This window comes from Malurus melanocephalus, unplaced genomic scaffold (genome assembly GCF_030028575.1).
Source record: "Malurus melanocephalus ecotype Western Australia unplaced genomic scaffold, MMel_1.1 scaffold_60, whole genome shotgun sequence".
In the NCBI taxonomy this organism is placed as follows: domain Eukaryota; kingdom Metazoa; phylum Chordata; class Aves; order Passeriformes; family Maluridae; genus Malurus; species Malurus melanocephalus.
Window position 1 is genome coordinate 1,425,894 of NW_026623292.1, and position 24,577 is coordinate 1,450,470.

General features: G+C 36.9%; 1 protein-coding gene across 1 annotated transcript; it reads right to left on the reverse strand.

Moving 5' to 3' along the window:
* Nucleotides 1-262: 262 nt before the first annotated feature.
* On the reverse strand, nt 263-24,571 carry YAF2 (YY1 associated factor 2). The gene is made up of 4 exons (XM_057366138.1): nt 24,338-24,571; nt 24,073-24,198; nt 4,481-4,633; nt 263-1,948 (listed from the first exon to the last, which is right to left on the reverse strand). Exons 1-4 carry the CDS (start codon nt 24,361-24,363, stop codon nt 1,711-1,713), a joined length of 543 nt encoding a protein of 180 aa, XP_057222121.1. The 5' UTR covers nt 24,364-24,571; the 3' UTR covers nt 263-1,710.
* Nucleotides 24,572-24,577: the final 6 nt, after the last annotated feature.

A 24,577-nucleotide genomic window follows, 5' to 3' on the forward strand; every position in this document is an offset into this window, starting at 1 on the left:
AGCTGTTAAGAAGACGTATCATATATTGGTAATAATTTGAGGCTGGATTTACTACCAAGAAGGTCCATCCAACTTTCACATGGGCTTAAAATATATTTACTTTGACTGCAAAAGAAAAGGTTCGCGGGAGTGTAAGTGCACTACATCACCAAAATGAGCTAAATGGACTTTGTACTGAACCAGAATATATAATTTAAAATCTATACATGAACTGTATGTATGTATCAAAACACTTATTGGTTGTAAACAAAAATGCAAAATCTGTATTCACAAAAATATTTTATTGGTAATTTTACATAATACCAGATGGTATTGTAAATAGTTCTGCTCTGTATCAGTATATTGCTAAGTGCATAAATGTTGACAGTTTATGCCATAAAATAGGATACTGAGTCTTTTTCAAATTATTTATGACATAATATATTCTAATAGGCCAATCAACATCAAAGAACTTGATTCAGGAACCAAAAAAAAAAATAGAACTGTTATTTCCTTATTCTTGTGCAACATCTGATATTCCTGTACTGAAATTGTAAGTGACTATATGACACTAGAGAAATCTGGGGCAAGAAAACAGCACTAAGCAGAAATGAGAACTGCAGTTCTGTTCTTTTTAAAGCTTTTCTAAACTTCTATATTTCCAAATAGTTTTTGCCAAATGCATCACGAGGTTCAGTATTTGTTACACAACACAGAATACCAGTGTACAGCGACAATGCAGTACTTTACCTGAATTGCAAAGTTAACTAATCAATGCTTAGAACGTGTTTTCTATTTTGCTTGTAAACATTACAATAAGTGTTTTAAGTGTCAAAAAATATTGGTAAAACCATCAACATAATTCAGTAACAGTAATCTAGTAAAATGTGTTAAACATTGGCAAAAATCCATACAAATGTTTTCTTTAATAACATTTTTCCTATTTAACCACACCAAGTACCAGCAGGTGTTTTTAAGAAGATAATTATTATGAAAATTCTGTTGCAGCAATAGTTGATTAAGTTGATCTTTGACTTGCATACATATAACTATGYTTCACAATTCTCAAATAATACATATTTAGGCAGCTTGAACTATGTTATGAAAATTTAAATTCAGTACATGCCAATAGTAGAGACTCCAAGAGTTGTGTTAGAATTCACTAAACTAAAAGTGAAAATGGACATACCAATAACACTGCATAATGAACATTCAAACCACATTTTCATGGCACTCTTACACATGAAGATTAAAACGTTGGTCGGAAGATGCTTCATAAGCATTTGTAGATTGAATTTAAATTCTTACAGAATCACAGAATAAGCTGAGTTRGAAGGGATCCAGAAGGACCATTGAGTCCAAATCCTGGCCYGGCACAGGACATCCCCAAGAGTTACACCACGTGCCTGAGAGTGTTGTCCGAACAGTRTTTGAACTCTGTCAGGCTTGGTGCTGTGACCACTCCCCTGGGAAGCTTGTTCCAGTGCTCAAACTCCCTCTAGGTGAGAAACCTTTTGTGGTATCTAAGCCTTCCTTGACTCAGCTTCATATTGTTACTTGCTTCTACCACTGCACTTTTTTACTTTTTTTTTTTTTATTTTAAACTGCATTATATCCTCATCAACATATCAATTATGCATGACTAATCTGTCATGAAAATGTGGTAACAGGTGACAGAAGTTATGTATTTGCATGTTTTGAAGAGATTAAAGAAACTGGAGGAAATAAACTTTAATGAGATTCTCCATTCAGTGATGATGCTTCTCCTCTGGGTGAAGATGACCTGGACATTCCCCTCTCTGTGTTGTCAGAGCTAGAACCACTCTGACTGTGTTGATCTGCAGAAGCAGCACTGGAAGTAGGTGGTGACTTAGTTTTCTCCTTAAAGTCTGTAATTATGACTGTCAGATCTCCAACGGTAACTTCCAAATGCTGAGCGCTACTTCGATCCACATTTTTCAACCTTGGCCTAAATAAAGCAAATAATCATATTAAAAGCACACACACCATCTTATTATCTTGTCTCCCTCCTACTTTTTAGGAACTCTGGAGAACATAAGTGTATATAAGACTTCTTTTTGCAACATGTAATATGTAGGAAAACAAGGTACCAGAAGTATTAATGGTTAAGTGTTTTCTAGTATGTTTCACATTGAAATAGTTGAATATAACACATCATGYCCTCCTAAAACTATTTAGAAGTTAACATTATGAATGTCACTGTGCAGCAATATGAATGTGCTGCACATGTGAAGGTTTTCACTTCTAAAACTCAAGACTTTCTTTATTGTGACTATGCAAAGTTACAAATTTGATCCAGTGAAACATCCATCTCTGCAGCAGCCTGAAGCAACAATTCCAAGTAGAAAACGACATTAAAAGATGAAGATATTGGCATCTGTCTTTTGAATTCAACAGCACAGACAGTTTTAACTTGCAGCATGTGTTACCTCRTTTCAAAATCTCACTAGGACCACTAGTATACTGTTTGAACTTTGTGTTCACAATATAACTCTGGCACCCTGGCATACACTGCTTTAAATTCTGCAGAGATTAATGTTACATACAATGTAGATAGGGTAAATCTCTTCATCTACTCTTTCAATTGTTTGATTTTTCACAACAAAAAGAGCTAAAGAATAATTTGACTTATATTTTGCCATCATGTTTTTTGCTAGTGACAAGCAAAGTACTTTCAATTTAGTCCTTTCCCATGACCACCAAAAAAAACCTGTTACCAGATACTGAATTTATACAAGCAGTTATGAACCGCATAGTTTGTGCATTTAACTATCACTGGCTCCACCTGCAATAAAACAATGACATCACGTTTGCAGGTGTGATAACAGCAAAGGCCTAACATTTACCATATCATCTGACCTTGTTTGAAACAGAATTGCTTTCTGTTCACTTCAGCTGAAACAACTTATGCCATTCCTCCACTAGAACTGAGACAGTCTTTGACCTCATGCTCMCCTGAGGCTGAAGCAGCATGACTGAAACATTTCACAAAAAACTGAAAATCTGCTGCTCTACCACATAGAAATAGAGATAAAACTTCAGAATAATCAACCTGGRCAAATACCATACCTGGAGATTATTATACTGAGTGTGCATGAAGATTTTTATGGTTGTTTCGAGGAATAATGTACACATTTTAAGGCAAGAATAAGATTATAACCTTTTCCCAAAGAATAATGAAGAAATCTGCTTAAACTAATCAAGCAATCTTAACTTCCTGTCCTACCTAGTAATACATTTCTTGGAAAAAAAMCCAACTGTTTGATTTAAAAAAAAAAACCCAATTCTTAATATAAGGTATTGCCGGTATTTCAATCCAAGATTTTATCTTACTTATTTTTTTAATTTCCTTACTCTTACCTTATTTTTTGCATTTTTACCATACTATTGCAACTTATCCATCAATATTTCAGTTTATAATTTTTAATTAACTTAAGCTCACTATGCTAATGTCAAATGCTTCATAGCTTAAGTTCTTCAGCTGCATGAGGTAAGCTTGTAAATCTGAGTATTTAAGAAAGAAAAAAGGAAAGGAAATAACATCTCAATGTCCTTAATCCTAACCCTGACTTTCCTAAYGACTGCTCTCTCTTGTGTCTCAGTCTCTCCCTTGTTCTGATCCTAATGATCCTATTTCAGGCACAACAGAAGCATCTGCTACTTCTCTGCATAACTAATCCCAAAGGATATTTCTTGGCTGGGCTACTTTGAGTGCTTCCCAAAAAAAAAAAAAAAAAAAAAAACAAAAAAAAAAAAAAACACCAACTAAAAACCACAGAATTCTTGCCACAATAACTTTATGCTTAGATTGTGATGAATTAGAAGTTAAATCTGATGATTTTGCTTAGCACTTTGCACCCTCCTTCTTTACAGCAAGATCAAGGSTTTTATAACTGCTTGTCTGTACTGTAATATCTCAGTTCTAACAGTCCTTCAGCACCCCAGATGTAGCATAGAGACTTCTATCACCAGATAATACACATACCTTATCCTGTCACATTAATATATACCCTAGTTCAGCCCTTCAAAGCTGAAGGGTTCTACAAGGCTATCAATAACCAAGTTACTTTCCCTACTCATCTGCAATCTGCTACCGGTTCTCTCTCCTTCCACTACTATTTTGCATAAAAACTAGTCACTCCCATCTCCTCTCTTTTCCAGAGATTAGTATCATCAACTTCCCTATCAACAGTTTTGTATGGTGTGAGAAATACTTCTATAAACCTTAAAACAATATCCTTAATAACCCTTCAAATGTCTGTTCTCTGTTCTCTGTTCAGCTGATCTCCATCTTCTGGCCACAACTACACACTGCAGGTCTTCTTCATGTTTTATAGACAACCTAAACCAATGAAACTTCATGTCAATATATAACCTGTTTGCCACACCACTTAAAAAGCAGTAAAATCAAAGAACATTTTCTGATTTTTGTTAGTAAATTACGTTTTACCAATATTGCAAAAGTTTCTGAATTTTTTACCTGGTTTTCTTATGACTGTTCTTTTTGCTTGTCGTTTCCTTTTCACTTTTTTCCTTTTCTACTTTGTCTTTTTTCTCTTTTTTTGATTGTGTAGGGGGCACAAATTGCTGAGGAACCTGTTGTGCAACCAGCTGAGAGACAGGTCGAGGTTTCCTGTGTGCACATATATATAGACACACATAATGCTTAGACTTCACAAGTCTCAAACTGTCTACACTTCAGTTATTAATATWAACCATCACTGTAAGAAGAAATATTGTTTAAACATACCTTGTTGATAATACTGCATTGAGATAGCATATAACATTTAACATCAGAGCCTTTGGTTTCACTTACTTGCATTATCAACAAACAAGATTTCTTTTTTTTATTTTACAGGATTTAGAGATCACACTTTGCAGTGCACCCTCTTCTATCAGTTGTCATATCCAGACAGAGAGCTCAGWGTGAGCTCCAAAAGACAATGCTTCCTGGTATTACTTTACCACCCACTCCCAGTGCTTTCAAATGCTGAAGTGGTCTGTTCAGCGTGTAAACAGCTCCGGCACAGAAGTAGACAATCCATATCACAAAAAGGAAAAAGCTGACCTTTGAGGTAGCAGAGCTAAAGCCATGGTTTGCCTTAYAGAATAAAACTTAAGTGTTTTCGGCTCAAACAAATTAATTGGAAACAATAATAAATACTGTTATCATCTTTATCATGTTTTTCACTAGCCAAAAATATACTGCATTAGTATCAGTAGGATATAGTTGTCAGAACAAAGCTTTGGATGTTGATGACAGAAACATACGACCACATTCCATCAGTATACACAGTGCAGGTTTCATTTGAAAATTTTGATCCAAGCTAAAAACCTGTGTGAGAAAGAGCAACAGCAGGCAAAAGAATTTCAACAGTTTATTATTTTTACATTTTCCGAAATATTATTTTGAAATGGATTCTTTTTTTAAATTCTGTTTTGTATTGGAATACAATGAATCCTAGTTTAAAATGAAATATTTTACTCATTCCATTGCAAATGTATTTATTTGTTCTGTAGTTTTGGAATTAAGAAATTTCAAGTCATAATATATTAAAATAGGTTCTGTTATTAAGACCTTCAGGATGTAGATTTCTTCTCCAAAAGAACATTTACCCTGTCAAGCTCTTGGGTTTTGTTAGTTGGATTATGATGTTAGGATTTTTAAAACAGAAAAAGCACAAACTATATGCACCATCATACTCTGAAAATACAAAACCATTATTAAAGCAACAGATGTTATCAGCTCACACACATACTTATTTATCCCAACCCACAGGACCACACTACTGGCACTTCCTGCTTAGGTGAAGAAATGAGAAAAAAAAAGCAGGAAATCAAGGCAGCTCACATTGACAAGTTATACTTTCAGTAATGATTGCAATGGTTCAAGTTACAGAGTGAAAGCCAAATTACAAAAGTTCATAAAGTATGGGAAAGGCAGTTAATATAAATCAGATGAGATTTCATGAGTGTTCAYAGCCAGTTCATAACTAATAAACTAAATGAAAAGACTATTCTCAACACAATAGAACTTTGGGGTAAAAACTAGACTGCCCCTCATCCACTCATGAACTATGCTTATGCTGACTCATGGAGAGATGAAGAACAGGAACAAATCCCTTTAGTGAAAACTACCATCTTATATCAACTGAAAACTATATAACTACAGGMTTTCCAGGAGAGCACTAGGACCTTGCAGAGCACACACTGTATCGAGTTCACAATGAACAAATCAAATTGASTCGATGGACTACAAATTTGTAGGTTAACAGAGTACAGGAGACATTTCTAAGAAAACTTGTCTGAGAATTGTTTTGACCTTTTGTCATAGTAGTTCATAACAGAGCAAGAATCACCAAGGTGTAACTGATGCACAAGCTTATAATTTCAGTGGAAAACACTTGTGATACATAAAGAAAACTGATKATCTGTCTTGAATTGAAGATTGTTCCAGGAGACAGGGACACACTTTTTCATGACAGTCAAGTGACAATCCCATCAATACTACACAGTGATCTGAGAGAATAATCTGATGTGTTAGTTATGAACTAAGACACTAGTGAACTTCTTGACACAGAATGAATTGTTTCCCAGGACTGTGGACAACACCATGATTATGGAAACATGTTAAAAAGGGGTGGAGAGGGGGGAAAAAAGTCTTAGCCAAGTAAGTTCTCAATTTAAAACAATTTCAGATCCTGAGGGCAAACTAGATAATTTCTATTACTGTACAGATGGGAAATTAAGCTTAGTTCTAAATYCTAGGTTCAGAACTTATTTTCCTAATACCATAAAACAAATGAGACTGGAAAAAAAATCTTTGCAACAAGGAACAGAAGACAGTAAGGACAAAAAACCACAGAGGAATCRTGTTTTGGAAAAATCACTAAAAATTAATCAAGAAATTCTATGTGGTTTTGCTGTGACAAGAGAATCCACTCAGTTATTTTATTCCTTCCATTAAACAGTCATCTTTTTGTTGTCAATTTTTTCTATGGCTATCAGTTACATCTCTGTTCTAAATTTTATTATCTGCTTTTGTCACGTCCCAATTTATTAAAAGAGGCATTCAATGTTCCTATATTTTAAAAAACTGAGAAAAAAAGTAATCCATCTCTTAACACCAGGAATGCYTTTCAAGTGTTCAGGCTTTCCCCCCCCCCCTCCCCCCCTCGAGGTACTCAAAAAGGGCTAATGAACTGCAACCAAGCACTTTGCAAGCCACATAACTACTACACTCATGAAGCTTGAACCTGATAGAATTGTTCCTCCTTAGTGKTTGCTGAATCATGTCATTCAAGCATGAATGAATTCATACAGAAAAGGCTATTTCAGAGAAGATAAAGGTAATAGAAACTATYCCTGTAACAAGAACTTGATTTTTATCATTTGCCAAAATACATTTTAAATTCCTGGTTTTCAAAATCAGTTAAAGACTTCTTGTAATACACTGCTACAGATTAAGTAGATACAGACAACGTTAACACGGTCTTTTGTTYATATTTATGGTAATTTGCTTTTTAAGAATATTCAAGAGCACTTGAGCTAACTAATGTTTAGCAAGAAGCTCTATAATCTTCTGCACTAAGATTACAAGCATTTTTGCCTCTATCACTGGACCATTATTGGACCACCACCACTGAGCAATCTAGAACTACAAGCAGAAATGTTCGCAAAAACAACACTTATTATTTAGCCAATCCCTAAAAGCTTTGCATTTTTACTTTGTAATTCTGCTTTAGTTACTTGAAAGGGAACACTAAGAAAGAAATACATACACTATTGCAGCAGATAAGAGCTATCAATTCTTTCCAAAAGAAAGAATGGGGGTTGGTATGGGTATAGTTTATGAACTATACCCATACCAACAAACCAATTTAATGAGCTTCCAAGAGATCACTAAACATCACGTCTCCAAATATTACCTCTCTTTCTCTACTGTCTAGTTTTCCTTTTCAGACAGTGTTAGCCTTTCTTCTAAGTTAACATCAGCCGTACTTCTACCTACACTTCTATACCAATGTCATCTATTACAGTTTTATTAATTATCTAATTCCAATGTTGTTTTCAAGGTCCTACATATAGTCTTCTTAAAAAAATCAGGAAAACTAAAATTTTTGGGTTTTAAATAGCCAACAGTCATTAATTCAAGCATGCAAGGAGGAAGTCTTTGTCCTCTCTAGAATTCCCATAACTACTCCACTAAAAGGATGTAATTTTAACTCTATCTTCTTGTTCTAGGATGTGATTACATTTTATCTTATAGGATTTGACTAACTGCTGGTTTAAAAAGCATATTTACAGAGACTTTGTACATACATATGTACAAAGACAAGGGACTTGTCTTTGCTTTAGGTTTTGTGTGCAGAAACTCATTCAATACTGATGTCCTCAAAGGAAGAAAATATTTAACACTGCGAAAGAGGGACTAGTTTTCATTGTTAGCATTCTTAAAAAAAAAAAAAAAAAAAAATAAAAAAAAAAAAATCTTTATAGCACAGCAATTTACATGCCTGGAGTTGAAAAATTCCCAAGAAGACACACAGTGCACTAAGACCACAYSATATCTGCAACTGTTGCCCTGGGTCATTTCCATGTCCCAGAGCTCAACAGAGTACCTTCCTGCACGTAAATAATTTTGGACATCTCACAGCACAACATGCTTCCTTGATTTCCCTCACCTGGTATTCACCAATAACCTATGTTAATAGCATTTTGACTGATTTGACAGTCATATCAATGACTATCAGTTATATAGTGAATAACTCRATCTCATTACATCAAAGCAGGTCCATTTTGAGAACCAAAATAAACAAAAAATATCTATGCATAATACTAATCATCAACATACAGAAGTACAGTAAACTCCCAATTGCCCGAGTTGTGCATCAAACATGCTGACAACCAAACTGGCTTAATGTTGAAGCATTTTGGGGTTTAGCTGAATTTCATTTAAGCTTCACATTTGCACAGTGCTGCTTCTGCAGCCATCAGAAGTCCATAAGGCATCTAATGTTTTCTGCACTACTCAGAGCATAAGCTCCAATTCTGACAGACCTGAACTACTTATTTGTCAATCAGCTTTAAGGTTCATCTGCTAAGTTCTGGAAACAACTAGCATGACGGGGGGAACTGAGTTTTTCCATAAACTATCTTCAAATCTACCTACATCTCAAGAGAGTCCTGCATAAGCATGAGATATCCCTGCATGTAAAGTTGGGAGCAGATTCATCCATTTGGTGCTGCATATCCTGAATGCCCAGAGCCAGCCAAATAAGATTGCCAAGCAGCACATACTGCAGCCAAGCAAGTGAGACTGCTGAGCACAGCATGGAGACATCAACAGTCCAACGGAGCAGCCAACACATTAGGTTTGATTCAGTGGGGACCATCCAGGACTGGTCCACACAGAACCAGTAGCCCTATTCTCCCAGTACCCACAGGTATCTCAGAACATAACCTATACTTCTCTACACAGAAATCTAGATGCTATAATTAAATCCCAGTGCTTTTTCCAACCCATTGTGGGAAGTAAATTGTCATYCATAACGTGCAGTTTAGAAAGTTCAGACATCCTGAAGAAAGGGCAACCTACTCAAAGGCACACTCTTTCCTGAAGCTCTCTCTCCTCTGTTTTGTATACTTTACTACTGCAGAAATATTAACATTACGATTTCCTAATTGTAACACAGTGGGTCTAGATTAAGGAAATGGTGTCACCTTGGCATTCAATCAAGCTGAAAGATGTTCTTCAACAGAAAACCTGGATCCAGAATATCAACCAAGCAGAACTTTCCTTCCCTTTCCTCTTCTTGAGTCCATTCACCTCCTGGCTTCAATTTAAGCCAATAGCTCTTGCTGGAGGCTTATCCTATTTCCAGAGGCAAATCATCTCTTCTCTATAGCAARCAACACATGCAAAAGTTTTACCTAAAAACTTTTAAGATAGCATTCTAGGCCTAATATTTAAGTCTGCCATTGGGTTCTGGTCAGTTTACTTGCCAAACTTTTCCTCCAACAACTAGAACAGTAATCTAGTCCAGGTTTTACTTAGCTATCAATAAGCTGATACAATTCTAATATCAAATTCCTCTTACTTCCTTGTTTCCTATTATACTCATCTTGTCCCATCCTAAAAGTCAGGAAGAAATTGCCTGTGAAACACTGTTTCTACAGCAGGACGCTGTATCCTAGCTGCCCAAGATGGTATTGATGTATTCCAGGTTCATGGACTCAAGTTTCTCTTTCTAATACTAAGCAGTACCTTTTGAATACAGCAGGATTCAATGAAACAGGTAATATCAGAGAATCAAAGAATCCTTTAGGTTGGTATGATCATGATAATACTATCAAAAGAAGAGGCAGCTGTTATATACCTGGGATTGTCTATTCATCAGAACAGTTCAAGACTGATCAGCAGTATCTTATCTCCTACTATGTTTTCCTTCCCAGAAAAAAAGCCAGCTCCTGAGAAACATAAAGCCTGTGGCATTTCTTCATAATTTTTCACCTTTTAATATGTAGAATATCTACAGGGTACCACATACATTTCAAAATTTCGATTTTGCACATTAATTTCATCCTTTTCTCTGCTTCTTAGAAATAAACCCCACCACCAAAACAAATCAGGCTTCAGAAACTTAAAGAGGTTTGATTCAAAGGCACACTTAATCCTTAGGCAGTACAATTTATCTACTCTTCCCTGCAGGAAGGCATTGACTTTTTGTTCAAGACAGCAGATACATTCCTTAAGAAAGGGAAGTTAGAAATATCTAGAGCAGAAACCTGATTTCATCTTACYCTTGGTCACAGAATCCTTTCCTCAAAAAGGAAAAAATCCACATTATTCTTTAAAGATAAAGTATTCTTCCCTTTCAGGTAATTCCGGACCACAGAGTAAAAGCTTCCAAGCTAATTCAAGTTCCCACACCTTCTACTCAACTTCTTSGTGCTTTTGGGCCCTCACTGCACGGGGCTCAGGTAATGAGTTCAGCATATTTCTGAACATCAGCTTCTTTCACAGTTCTGCAAGTGTAACAATATTCTGTCCTACCACAATGGCATGACAAGACTCATTCTTTGGAAACCCAGAGTCCAATCAATTTGTGCCCTGAATTTTACTCTTCAGGGTTTCACTGGAATTAGCAAAATTGCTATTGTCAAAAGGTCTCACAAGTAGTAAGTAATCTATTTATGTGTCATCTTTGCACAAACTCATGAAGCTGAYTGTTAAAGAATAGAATCACTACCAAAAAATGCTTTTGCCTTTACAATTTCCACATATGCGTTTTTTTACAGTGTCTCCTTGGGAAATTCTTGGAGATAATTCCAAAAGCTGCATTGTAAACACAGGGTATGCTGATGCATAATGGATTAAACCCAGAACACTTGTCACAGTTCTGACTAATGTAGTAGAAACTCTAAAATCAAAGTCAGGCATTCCCAGTTAAGTATCTTTGTGCAAAGCATAAAAGCACAATGTCAACCAGTTTGTAGGAACAAATACCAAGAACTGAAATCTCTAAGCTTCAGAGAAAGCCCATCAGCTCCTCCAACTAACCACACAAATTTTCCTGAATCCCACGTTCATCTTCATTTACTACTTACAAAGGACGACTGCTTAAATAGCAACCTTCTGTAAATACATGATTATAGATGATTCTCTCTCTCTCATTCATGCCCTACAGACTTATGTACTTTCCACATGCTCCTGTGCAGCTTGTGTCTCTAACTAAACTGACCCAGCTAAGATATTCAATATTTTTTCCAAATGGAATTCTAACTTCATTCATATACTAGTATTTCTCCTCCAGCAGCTTTTGCTATTTCCTCATCTAGAACTGGTTTTAGAAACACCCTGTTAATATTCCAAACCCTAATAAAGAAACTGATTTGCTGATGTTCGTTTCTTACATGTCTTTTTAAACTCTAAACAGAATACAGTTAAGGGCATTAAAATCTTGTTGAGAACGAAGTTGAATCATTCAAATTCCACTCTGTCCTTTCATTACTACATTGGGTCATTTCGCAATATAAATGTACAGGCTTTAAATATCTTATCATTTATTTGATGATCATTTTCCACTCATATCTATCCTAAATATTAATGTCTCAAGAAGCTAATAGAAATATGATATCCATAGTAATACTCTAATCTTCATTTTTCTAGTTCACAGTCATTACTGGAATCTCAAGAAAAGCTTATTTTCACATACTTTCTCCTTCACCATCATTTTTCTGGTTAGTCTCTACTCAAATCTCCTCCACCACTTGTCTGTCCTCATTTCTCTAAGGTCCACATTCTCAAATATATCTTAACATAGTAACAAGAGCAATTAATTTAAAACTAAAAGGTTGTTCCTAATCTCAAAAGCAAGCAGATATTTACAAGGAGACAAATAGAGGCATGACTGTATTGTAAGCAGCCTTTGAAACAAAGTGAAGGATGTGAAGAAGTGGTTTGAAGTAGATTTTCTATGGAATGAATACTCCTGTAACACGCATTATTAGGAGAACATCTTCATGTACATATGAATATTTTGAGCAACTCTTATGGGACTTATTTCAGTAACTTTTACAGAGCACAGCTATAGCTAAGTATTGTAGCAATATTAAGAGTATGACAAGCTTCCTGCACATTTTCAAAAAGACATTAATGATACAGAGATCTAACTCTAACTTTGTAATAGAGCTATATAGCTTTTCACTTAGCAGATYACAGGAGAGGTTGCAAGCAGCAGCTTTGGAATGTGACTTTCCATGATGGATCAATGACGTAGATTTGGATGCCAGAACATCTAAATTGCTCCATAATAAAAACAAAACAAAACAAACAAACAAACAAAATTTTCGAATTCAATTTCTGCAACAAGTAACAAAGTACCTTGAAGTTACTAAGAAGTAAACAGACTTTCCTCCCACCCATTAGCCTGTTTTTTTGATAGTTACCTATCTTCTCCTACTTCCACATACTGATAACAAGTTAGTATACAGATAGCAAGCAATTAACATTCCCCATTACTCAAGTATGTTTTCTCTCTTTTTCAGAAGTATTTCTGCAAAACCGGTAACAGTGACAGTAGTGATTTTTGCATCTATGCCCTTTCCAGAATCTCTTTTCCCTCCCATTGTAACTGGTTTTAATGACAGAAAATGTAAGCAACTTCACCTAAACATTCATCTAAAAATTAAACACATACACAGCTACCTCAGTTTTCCTTGCTTTGAGCTAACCTCTGCCTCTGAAGAACTTAATTTCAGACACTGCTCTTCTTTTCAATACTAGGTATTCACAAAAAATGTTGGAAGGTGGAAGCCTACATTTGTGTGACTTTTCAAATAAACAGAACCAAATTTAACTTCACATCATAATCTTGTTATCATGGCTTACAAATGCAAAAGAATTTCCTGAGAGCTAAGAAACTCTTATTTCTTTCTGTATTATAAAAAAGTAAAGTAGCTAGAACTTAGACATTCATGCATGCATTAGGTCACTGCAGTAGCTGTCCTCATGTAGTAATGCTGGCAATCAACAACAAATTGGACACACACTAAGTGGCAGAGCCTTATTAAGCTTTGATGAGAAGGTAAATTTTTAAATGTTACATTTTAGGCCATCCATTCCAGTTTATGGTCAAATCTGTACCATTAGGATGTAAGTATATACAATTTGGCTCCACAGAAACCAAGAAAAAATTCCCTATGTTTACTYCACTAATTTCACTACCTTTGTTTGCTGATTTTTTTTTTTGTGCTTCAAGACAATGAAATTTTCAAGTGTTACTTGGACAGTAAAAACTTAAAAGCATAAAATAYTTTTTAAATTTCAATAGTGGAGGACTATTTTTTTCAAATGTAAAACACTAATTCCCAAATAATTAGAGAATTGTTAAGCATTTCTACACACAAAATGCACAACTTTTAATAYATCCTTCCATATATTTGCAGACTAGTAGATACAATGTTTTCAGACTTTTTCTTCTATCAGGCAATTTTTCAACTAAYTTAACATCTTCTTCTAGATTTGATACATAAACAAAATTTGCTTTTTAAAATTACACATTAAAATTATCTTTTTATTGACTATCATATCTACTCCACAATCTCATTCTGCAGCACCTTTTGGAAGAAGAGCTTTTAGGTTCTGCCAAACAATATTCAGAACAAAAGAAAATGCTTTCTCAACTTCACTATAAACCCAGCACAAACATTTGTTCCATTACTATTGCTGGTTTTTGAGATCAAGTGCCAGTAGTCTACAACTTACCTCCTAATATAAAGAAAAAAAAAAAGAAAAAGATTCACTTCTGTATAAGCACAACAGTGATATTATTTAAAGAAAACAGGAAATAATCAGGGACACTGTGTATACTAAGTAGTATTGCAAATGCTATGGCCAGTTAGATCTTGCAGACTGTGTTCTACACAGAACCAAGGAGCTTATATAATGGTGACACTCCTGATTTTTAGTAGTTTAAGTCCCACTATGACAAGAAAAAATATATTTCCTACTACCATTTCTTGTAATGCAAGTACAAGTTGCCAGCAACTAAATTAAATCACTACCAGAGGAAGCAGTCTTTGGGTTCGGACACAGATCAGCTTACTCTCTCTCAGTCATCAGTACTCTTTTAAGCTATTCATAGAATAAAAACTATCAGATTAAACTACATTTAACTTACCATGTCACATGAATATGTCCTCACTAATCACCATACAGAGCCATCGTGTGAGAAACTAATCTTTATTTTTACATTGAAGCATTCCATGATTAGATGCATCTTCAACAATTTATCAAAATTGGTTTTTTTTCACTGCCATTACTTCTGTCATATCCATACTGCCATATCCTAGAGTGTTAAGAGTCCATTTCAGTGCCTTCACAAATAATACAACTGAATAATTATGACAGTGCAAACAACAGAGCTAGTGGTCTGTATGAGAAAACATGATMCAAATCCATCTGCATATAGCAGAGTAGCAATACAATTTTTACACATCCTATGTATATTTGAATTCTAACTTTCAGACAGTTCTGATTTGTGCTTTCATATTCCTAGCTGTTTTACAGTGCGAATCATTTACTTGGAAATCATCCATTCAGTGCATTTCTAGCAATTCTGTCTTTCAATAAAAGCTGATTCAAATAGAATAGACTCAAAAGACCCATATGGTTTTATCAGACACTGTAAAAATGTGCAGAAAACTACCCCTTGAGGCAGTGTCCCTGTTCAATCATTCCCTTAAAGGGAATGCCCTATTTTCCAGATGACATTTAACAGATGAGGCCAGCAAGTCTCCTGAAGACAACTGGTACAGTGCACAACAGCCTGCTCTAAGATCTATCTGTATCAGGACCTTTAGAAAGACAAAGTTCATCTTCATGGATAGTTTTCAAAGCAGCCATCAAATGTTATTTCTCCTACAACCAGTTTAAAGGCTTCAACCTCTTGCATATTGTTAAAATTCTTTCCCATATGCCACAGGCTGTGGTGCATCAATGCTCAGTGTGAAAGCTATATTGAAAATASCCTGCTTGAGAAACATATGGGTATCAACTAATTTATCTTGCCTAGATGAGGATGTGCTACATATGAACAGGGGTCAGGAAGCTCAATTTCCTTTAACAACATCCTCTGAGGAGGCAGTATTTGGGAGTCTACAGAGAAAAGCATGGTTACAGTCTCCTAGGTCCCTAGATCCTTGGGATTCATGGTGGAGTGACCTCTTCCAACTGCCAATCCCACAAAGGATTGGATTCTCCAGACCGCAGATCTGCCCCCTTCCTGCAGAAACTGTGACACCTTTGCACCTATGTGAAAAACCCACGCAAAAATGACATTCATACTGATGCAGCAGCACAGTCACTATTGCACTAAATGGGGCTAATACTTGATACAACTGGTTTTGTGATCAGACAGGAAGGAGCTTGCTTCGGACCTCTTTTTTGTTCTGCACTGCAGGTGTCATCTTCCCAGAAGGCTGCAGCAATCTAGAAACTTCTATTCAGAACCAGCCCCACAAAGATGTCCTCCTTGAGTAGGAGAAAAGACTACACATTTTCCCTAAAAARTCAAGTCTCCATAATGTTCTTCATGAAGATGTATAATAATCTAAAAAGATGCCATAGAATGAGTCCTCACCTTCTCTTTTATCCTTCTTATTCAATTACAGAACTTCTAGTGCATGATCCTAATCACAGATTTCAATGATAGCCATAACAAACAACTTTCCTTTCACTGCATGTGCCAAACCAACTTTTTTCATCTTTTCAAGTTAGGAACCCTATTTCCATAGTGAATTTTCAACCCCCCACTCATTCACACTTTTTTTTTTCTACCAGGCACTGCCACATGAGCAGCACAGTACAGAGAAAGTATATTCAAGCATTATGGAAACATTTAAAGGTAAGTCACAAATCTTCAATAAGTTAGAATGGGAAAACTTTCAATTGCTTGTTTCCTACCCACCCCTCAGTTCCTAAGAAAACAAGAAAAATCTTATAGCTAACATCAAGGTCATATTTTCTAGTCTTCAGTCTGACTTCTGATGGAAAGTTTGCCAGCCAAAAGCCTACCAACAACATTCTGCAGCCGAACTCTCCARGTTCAAGCCTGCTCTACATCAACGTACCACATACCAGTGGAATGCACTTCAGAGAACAGACAATCCTCAGGATCTTTCTGTACTACTTAAACCGGGATAAGCTACTGCATGAAAGTGTAAAAACTGAACACTTTGTATTTTGTTCTAACTAGCCTACTTCAAAAGTATCTTGTAGCTGATTGTATGAGCCAAGAAGACAKCATTTGATACTCCGAGGAAATTTTCTGCAAAGCATACTGTCCTAACCCGACTTTCAAGATGAAATGTACAGACATTTCTATCAAGTTTTAAACAGGAACAGGCATAGTGGGCTGTCACAACAATCAAGGAAAAATTGGTATAAAAAGCTATGGGGCAGAAAATGCAACTTCTCATCAGTTTACAGGTGATACAAGAGCTTTCTTTTTACCAGCTAGTCTTCTCTTTTAACATACTTCATMTTATTTTATATGTTTATTCAAATCCCAATAGCTCTTAATCTAGAACAGATAATCTTCCCTAGAAAAGATGAATAGAATAATAATACCACTARTGGCACTAAAAACAAAGATGACATTTCCACCAATTAAAAAAAAGCAAAAAGCAAAGCTACATGTATCAAAACACACACTACTTATGCCCCAAATGAAAATGCTTAATCATGAAAATAGAAAGAAAGAAGTATATCCATTATCAAACAATGAAAGAAAACAAGTACCAGCTGGCATAAAGTCTTCTTTGCTTCAGTACCCACACAGAAGTTTAATTTCATATAACCAAATTAAACAAGGGAATATGAGCTCAAGTTAGAATAAGAAACAGATCACTTAATGTTATTTATGGCAGTCAACAGCCTCTAATGAAATTCACCCTCAGAAAAAGATGCTTAGAGAACTACAGGGAGGTGAAAGAAGTCATCAAGTACTGCAGAAGAAAAAAAAATTGAAATCACAAGATGGGCAAATAAAAAGAGTTTATTTAACTCAAATTTCAGAAAGATACTAGAATGAAATTATTTAAGAATTGGGAGCATTAAAGGATAAAGCCAATTGACTTGACAATCTAGTTTCTTTCTTTAATGGACTAGAAGTCCTGCTGATTAGGAGAAAAGGAATACATGTTACCAGTCTTGACTTGCAACACAGTCAAAAATATATTTTCCCACTTAAGCTAAACTATGATAAGGACAAAGTTTTGCAGAATTAAGTTCAAAATTTGGATTTGCTTGTTTAATAGTTCTCAACACCAGCTGTAGATATATTTAYATGTATCTACAGCATAGCATTTATAGTGAGGTTCTACAGGCATACTATTTAATAGTTTTAATTATACTTTGGACTAAGGTATAAGGAAAAAACAAGAATCAAGCTGAAAGGTGGTGAGAACTATCTGACAAGACCATCCTGAGTGAAGGTGACTCAAGATAAAATTATGGGTTCCAAAAAAGCACAGAGCACAGCAGGCCCCATGATTACATGAAAAAAGCTCTAATTAAGTAACAACAAGACACAAAAGRACACCAGACTGTACTGGATCAAGTAGATTACATTTTTTCAGAAGCTTCTTAGGGTAACAAATTAAAATACCTGTCAGGTTCAAAACTACAAAGAATTAACATGAGATTTAACCTAAAAAAAAAAAAATCAACAACCCTCCCCCTACTGCTTTCTAAAATATAGACTTGATTTTCTTTTGATTTGCYACCCATTGCATTCTCTATTGCCCATACAAGCTACACCCATGAGGAGCATCTAACAAAGCCAGCCCAATCAATTCAAATTCATTCATTGTTTTATAACATCATTGAAATTGATTCGTGCAGAATTCTTAAGTTTCACTATATTTTTCAGGGAAAACAATTCCTAAATAAATTCCGAAACAATCTCAAAGATTACTTTTAAAAACTCTTTTCAAAAATAAGACTGGAAGTCCAGAATGACTGGATTACTCAATGGCTRCCTACAGAGCAAAGGAGAATTATTTATTCTTGCTCCTCTACACAATTTAATATTAGCACTAAACCATAAAAGCAATATCTAATCCACCTTTTAACAAGTTCTATATGAGTTTTCCACTCACTTCATTCCTGCAAATACTTCCTTCTCTAAACTACGACAAGTAATGAACAGCTCTCGAGCCTGTTAAGCTTGAGTCAGTCATGTATTTGCAAAATCAACATGACAGGCAGCTCTTCCTCTTTTTTCCTTCCCAACCTTCCCCCTGACACACATGCGCATGTGCACACACAGAGGCTGCATTCTGGAAGGCAGAGTCCTTAACAAGCTGTTGTGAAACAGACATGTTAAACCAGATATACAAGAGGAGTACCAGCTCTCTGTCCTCAGCAGTACTACATTTCAACAGAAATACAAATACCAGATTTGATTAAATATAACTGATTTATGCTTGTAAACACCCAGATGGTACATGACTAAACACATTGCACATGTTTTCTGAAGAAAAATGACCTTGATATCCAAGTTAAAAAATTAAACATTTTATTTATACATTTCAAAGCATAAAACAAACTCATGACAGTTCCAAGTAGAGACCTGTAATTCATACTTAGGAGAGTATCAGAAATGATTACAAAATACATGCACATATTAGACAGCCAAACTCTCAGGCACAGTCAAGGAGCACAGACCAAAAMCCGAGGAAACATACAAAGATTGCATCCCTGTTCCTTGTATCTCACACCCTCCTGTGGGATTTAAATTTGGCTTTTCACACCATAACCAGTGACAAAAGGAATGATTCAGTGATGAAGATCAATAGATCATAGGACACAGAAGCYACGTCCCCATTCAGCTGGTTATATATATATCCCTACTTTGGCAGTAAAGGATGTTAAGAGGTACAGATCTCAAATCCACAAAAATTCAGCCTGACTTAACATGACTTTCTCATTCTGCCTACAACTTTCAGGGGCTATTTTATAAATGACATTGCACACAGGACCTCACTCAACACATGTATCAAATACCCTTTTAGAAAACAACCTAAATCCAAGAAAAAAGGAAAAACCCACAAAACTTCACAGAAGTTATTTGTACCTGTCTCATCTCCTCATTCTCCCTCCTTTCCCCCAGTCAAAGTGAAAAAAACAAAAAAATGGGGTTGAATAGCAGGCAATGAGACTCAGACTCRTGGCAAGATTAAGTTTTTACTGAATTCAAATAAAGTATATAAAAGTAGTTCTAAAAAATATAACAAAACCGTAACGATCACAAAATACACTTCCGTGTAACAAATCTTTCCCTATTAGCTAAGAGAATACCATTAGTGAAAATATCCTTCAGAATTTGGCCCTTTTTCCTAATTTAAAAATCATGGAATTTTATCTAGCCTGAAAAGGCAAAACTGATCACACACCTCTGCAACCTTTTTTCCCTGTGTTTACACAGTAGAATATCATAACAAGCATTTCAAAGTTTAAAAAGACAGTATTTGCAGCTCCTCTCTAGCTCTCATTACACTGCCATGGATGCTCACCATTCACACTGAAAGAAGTGGTTTGTCATAGCATGGAAAAAAGACTAGCAACTAGAGATCAGACAACATGCATAAAAACCACATGAAGGAAAGCAAAGTGATAGGTAATTTTATATCTGGATGCTATTGCTAACTGAATAACAAGAGCATTAATAACACTTCTGAGGAAGTTGAAGCAGAGAGGTGACAACAGGGCAGTGATGCAGCCTCCTAGAAGGCAGCAGAGAGTAGGAAACATGCATTCCTTTAGAGAGAATGCCAACCCTCTTGTGTACTTCTTCCCAGCAACACAAACTCTTAATCTTCAGCTTTACAACACATCTGAATTACAGTGACTAATGGTGTTAGCTGGCAAGGAAAGCAAAATCCAAACAGTTATTGAAGGACAGACAAACTTGGAGCAAACGCTTGCTGCAATAAGGTCTGTCCAAGGATCCAGCCCAATTCTTGAAGGTCAACCAGTATTGGTACACTCCTGATTCAGATAGTGCCATGAAGAACAGAAGAAAAGAAAGAAAAKAAATGGTAGCTTGCCAATGGAGGCAACTTTCTTTTGACAAAGCAGCAATTGTGACAGTCAGACCAAATTCAGCAACCCCATTATAACTTCTCCAGGAGCCATACAATTCCCTTCCGTGTTTTCAGTGCACCRTCATTGCCACTGTTGCTTTTACATGATTCCAGTCTGGGCTTTTTCAGTGTTCTAGCAAAGACTTTTCTGTACAACGTGAGTGACAGAGGGGGAATGACGATTTTCATGATTTTAGTCTCAGTAAAGCTTTAACGATTTTATGGGGCAAGGAAATCAGACCACTTATTTAGCCTAGGACTTTTCCTCTTGCCCAACTTCAATGGCTTTCGTAAACAACAAAGCTTCTCAAAAAGATCGTGCAGTATCTTTATAATGGAAACTATTAGGCAACCTAAATATAGAGTTTGTTACCAGTTCCCTCTATAACACAGTACATTAGGGTTCTATTCAGTATTCCTTACTTGTGCTTCTAATGAACTTCAGTAGATTTATCCAAGTAAGGAATAATTCTTACAGTCCTGTGTTCCTTAAATTTATATAACAACTTTCATCTAGAAAGATTTCAAAATGTTTTAAAGGTCACATGTAGAAAATTACTATACTCAGAGTAGTTTCCTATCAAGAGGAACATAGTAATTTCTCAGTACCCAASCAACAAAACAGAACAGTTTAGGTTAGAAAGTAATACTAAAACCACGYCTACAGGGAGAGTTTAGCTCCTCAGTGACACTACCAAATTAATGTCTTGCAACAGTTGTAGACTAAAAGGCACAGGGATCTCCATCTGGTAGGCATGACCTAAGTTTTAGATCTGACTTGTGACACATCTCACTGGCACCATGCTGGGCACTTCTTTAGTACTAAACCAAAGAAAAGAGTGACATTTTGGGAATCAGTTACACCACTTCCTGCTGATCCAGGATTTCCCTGGGGACATCCCCCTCCAAGTACAGCTCAGTTTACCCGTCAATACAATACTGCCATAGACAAGATTAATTTAACTCCATGATCTAATCTACAATGAAAATGCAGTCTAGAAATAAAATGCAATCAAGAAATCTTTAAAAATATTTGCACTAATCTTAACAATTCTACTAGTCCTTAAAGAATATAATCCATGTCTTGCCTCTGGCACTAAAGATAACTCTTTCAGAGTGAAGAAATTATTCAACAGTGAAAACACCCACAAACCCTACCATTACCTGAAAATATTTCTGAAAAGTTAAATGTGCATAATCAGTATTAAAAAAAAAAAAAGTTTTAATCAACTTCGCACCTGATTTCCAGTGGCCTTCAAACCCATCTAGCTTCAGTAAGATCGCCCACAAATCTGGTTGCATTTAGTGAAGTTTAACATGCAGAATCAAGTTTTACACATTTCAACACAAAGAGATTTCTCTGAATTTTTTTTAAAAAAAAAAAGGTAGCATTTTCCATTGTCTTAGAGACAAAGCTCTGATCAGTAGAAAAAACAGTCAAAAATTGTAAGAATCACTGCACAGCAACAATCGTGCTGAAGCATCAACTTAATCTTAACATCAAGCTTAAAAATGGAAGACTAAAATAAATAAATAATGCATTCTCAGCACCATCAAAATATGGTAATATTGTTCTTCTGCCTCATGTTTATGAAAACCATTTCGTCCTATAGGCAAATGCTTTATCAAGGTAATAATCTGCTCACTTGGACTCCAGATCCTTAAAAAAAGGAATMAAAAAATCCACCCAACTGGCCTTTTGTGTCTCTTTGGCACCCTAATGATTCTCTCCATAGACACAAAGGTCTACTTACTAGATCAAATCATATGTCAGAATTGGAGACAAAAGCAGCCTGGGCTAAACCCAACTTTTATCTACCTCATGCCATATGTAAAACCTGGACTTTATAAACATATGAAGATGCAACCAATCTAAACCTTAAGGGAAAAAGGATCCCATAAACTTACTTGGGTACACATCGTTACGGAGTTTAATTAGAGAAAGAAAAATCAACCTATAAACTACAGTTAGCACACCAGGTCACTTTCAGGGAGAAAGTGGAAACCAAAAAAAAAACAGACATTTTTTTACAAAATTATTTAAAAGATGAATTCAAGTAGAAACTTGAAAGCAATGGAAATATTTGTTTCTCAGCAGCTCCACYTTTTGTTTGTTTGTCAATTTTCAATGCTTTTATGCAGCTGAGTTTCCAATGCAACAAAACATAATTTTAAATTGACTGGATGTTAAAGAGCCTTTTTTCATGCTGTTTTTAAAGACTTTACATTAATTCAGCAGTCTTATTTTGCTGAACATTACCAACCTGTACATACCTCTCTGTGATATAAACATKATGCCATTGTTATAACTGGGAATCATAATATATGTGACAGATGCAATTCCCTCTTGGCATATTTACCTCACTGACTTCCTTTGTTAAAAAAAAAATCAACTAACGTTYAAAACTGAAGTTATGAAAAGTGCCTTTAATATTCATTCTGAATTTTTAGAAGTCAGGGAAACYTACTCCAGAAATCAAGAGTAATCATTTTGTCAAGTAATTGGTCCCAACCTTGCAGGTACAATTATTTCAAACGTGTAACATTTCTTGCAAGTCATACTCAGCACTGCTTTGGCCAATATCTACATTGTAATTGTGGCTTTTGATAGGATTGCAACTTGATTGCCATTTAAACTTCCCTTGCTGATGGGATTGACCCATAGGTACGGCAACGGTAGGAAAGGGTTCTTGAGCAACATTCTCCTCCGTTGGCATGCACGGCTATAAGTGCACTTCTGTTCKTTTGTAAAAAGCCTCCGTTCCCCAAGCACGCATGTTTAGGCCACCGGCAGGCACAGGAACCACTTAATCCACCGCAAGCATTCTGACTGGTGTATAGAGAGAAGGTCCTCCTGGGAAGTCACAGCTGCACAGGGAGGCAATTCCATACAGCACAATTCAGCTAACAATTCCTCTCTAAACACTGAAGGGTTATAATCCACCCCTTATTGCCCCCCTTATAGCATGGTGATGCTCTGTGACGAAAAGCGAATTAAAATAATACTAATAACAATAAAACAAAGGGGTTATGAGGCAAAGTTAAAGTCATAGAAAAAAAATGAAAAAAAGAAAAAAATTAAAGGGTGAATGTCTTAGCAGGTACTCCCCAGGGGATGGTTCTTCGTGAGAGGGCCACAGTCTCTCCAGGGTTAGGCTGTGCAGGCAATTATGCCCTTACTGGTATTTATTATCTGTTTCTATAGGCCGGCGCACGGCTGGGTCAGGTTCACCGAGGAGCGCCGGGCCGGAGGAGGCTGTGCGTTCCCACCCCCACCGCCGATAAACGAGACCCGATTCCTGTCACGGCCGCCCTCCCTCACACCCTGGGGATGCGCCGCGGCTGCCCCGGCCCCCGTTCCTGTCACGGCGGCACAGCCGCTCCCCCGCCGCCCCCGCTCCCCCTCCGCCGGCGACCCACCGTGTGGAGGTGCCCTTCCTCACGTCGCACATCAAGCACTTGAAGGCCTCGGCGCTGTTGCGGAAGGTGCAGACGCTGCAGTCCCAGTACCCCTCGTCCGAGGAGGGTTTCGGCTGCCGCTTCGGCCTGCGGAGACACACGCGCGCCAGGGGCAGCACCGGCCGCGACGCCCCCGCCGCCCCCGGGGCAGCCCCGCCGCCACCGCCGCCGGTCCCGCGCTCCCGGAGGGCCCGAGGGAACGAGAAAGCGCCGCCGCTGCCCCTACCTGGTCGGGCTCTTCTTGTCTCCCATGCCGGCTCCAGACGCGTCCCCGGCCCGGCCCCGGCGCGGCCCTTTGTGCGTTTGTCAATAAGGAGGAGCGCGGGGGGTCTCTGGGCTCCAGCGGGGACCCGGGGAGGAGGAGCCGCCGCCGCAACCTCCAGCTGTCGGGGAAACTCCCGCTGCCGCCGCTGCCGCCGCCGCCTCCCCGCTCACGTGTCCCCCCGCCGCCAACCAGCGGCGCCCG

What these genes read in the sequence shown, in the direction of transcription:
- YAF2 (XM_057366138.1), bottom strand. Translation starts at nt 24,363, where the DNA reads ATGGGAGACAAGAAGAGCCCGACCAG. An exon ending in GACAAGAAGAGCCCGACCAG is followed by an intron (nt 24,199 to 24,337) that starts GTAGGGGCAGCG and finishes GTGTCTCCGCAG; the next exon opens with GCCGAAGCGGCAGCCGAAAC. An exon ending in AACAGTCATAAGAAAACCAG is followed by an intron (nt 1,949 to 4,480) that starts GTAAAAAATTCA and finishes TGCTTTATTTAG; the next exon opens with GCCAAGGTTGAAAAATGTGG.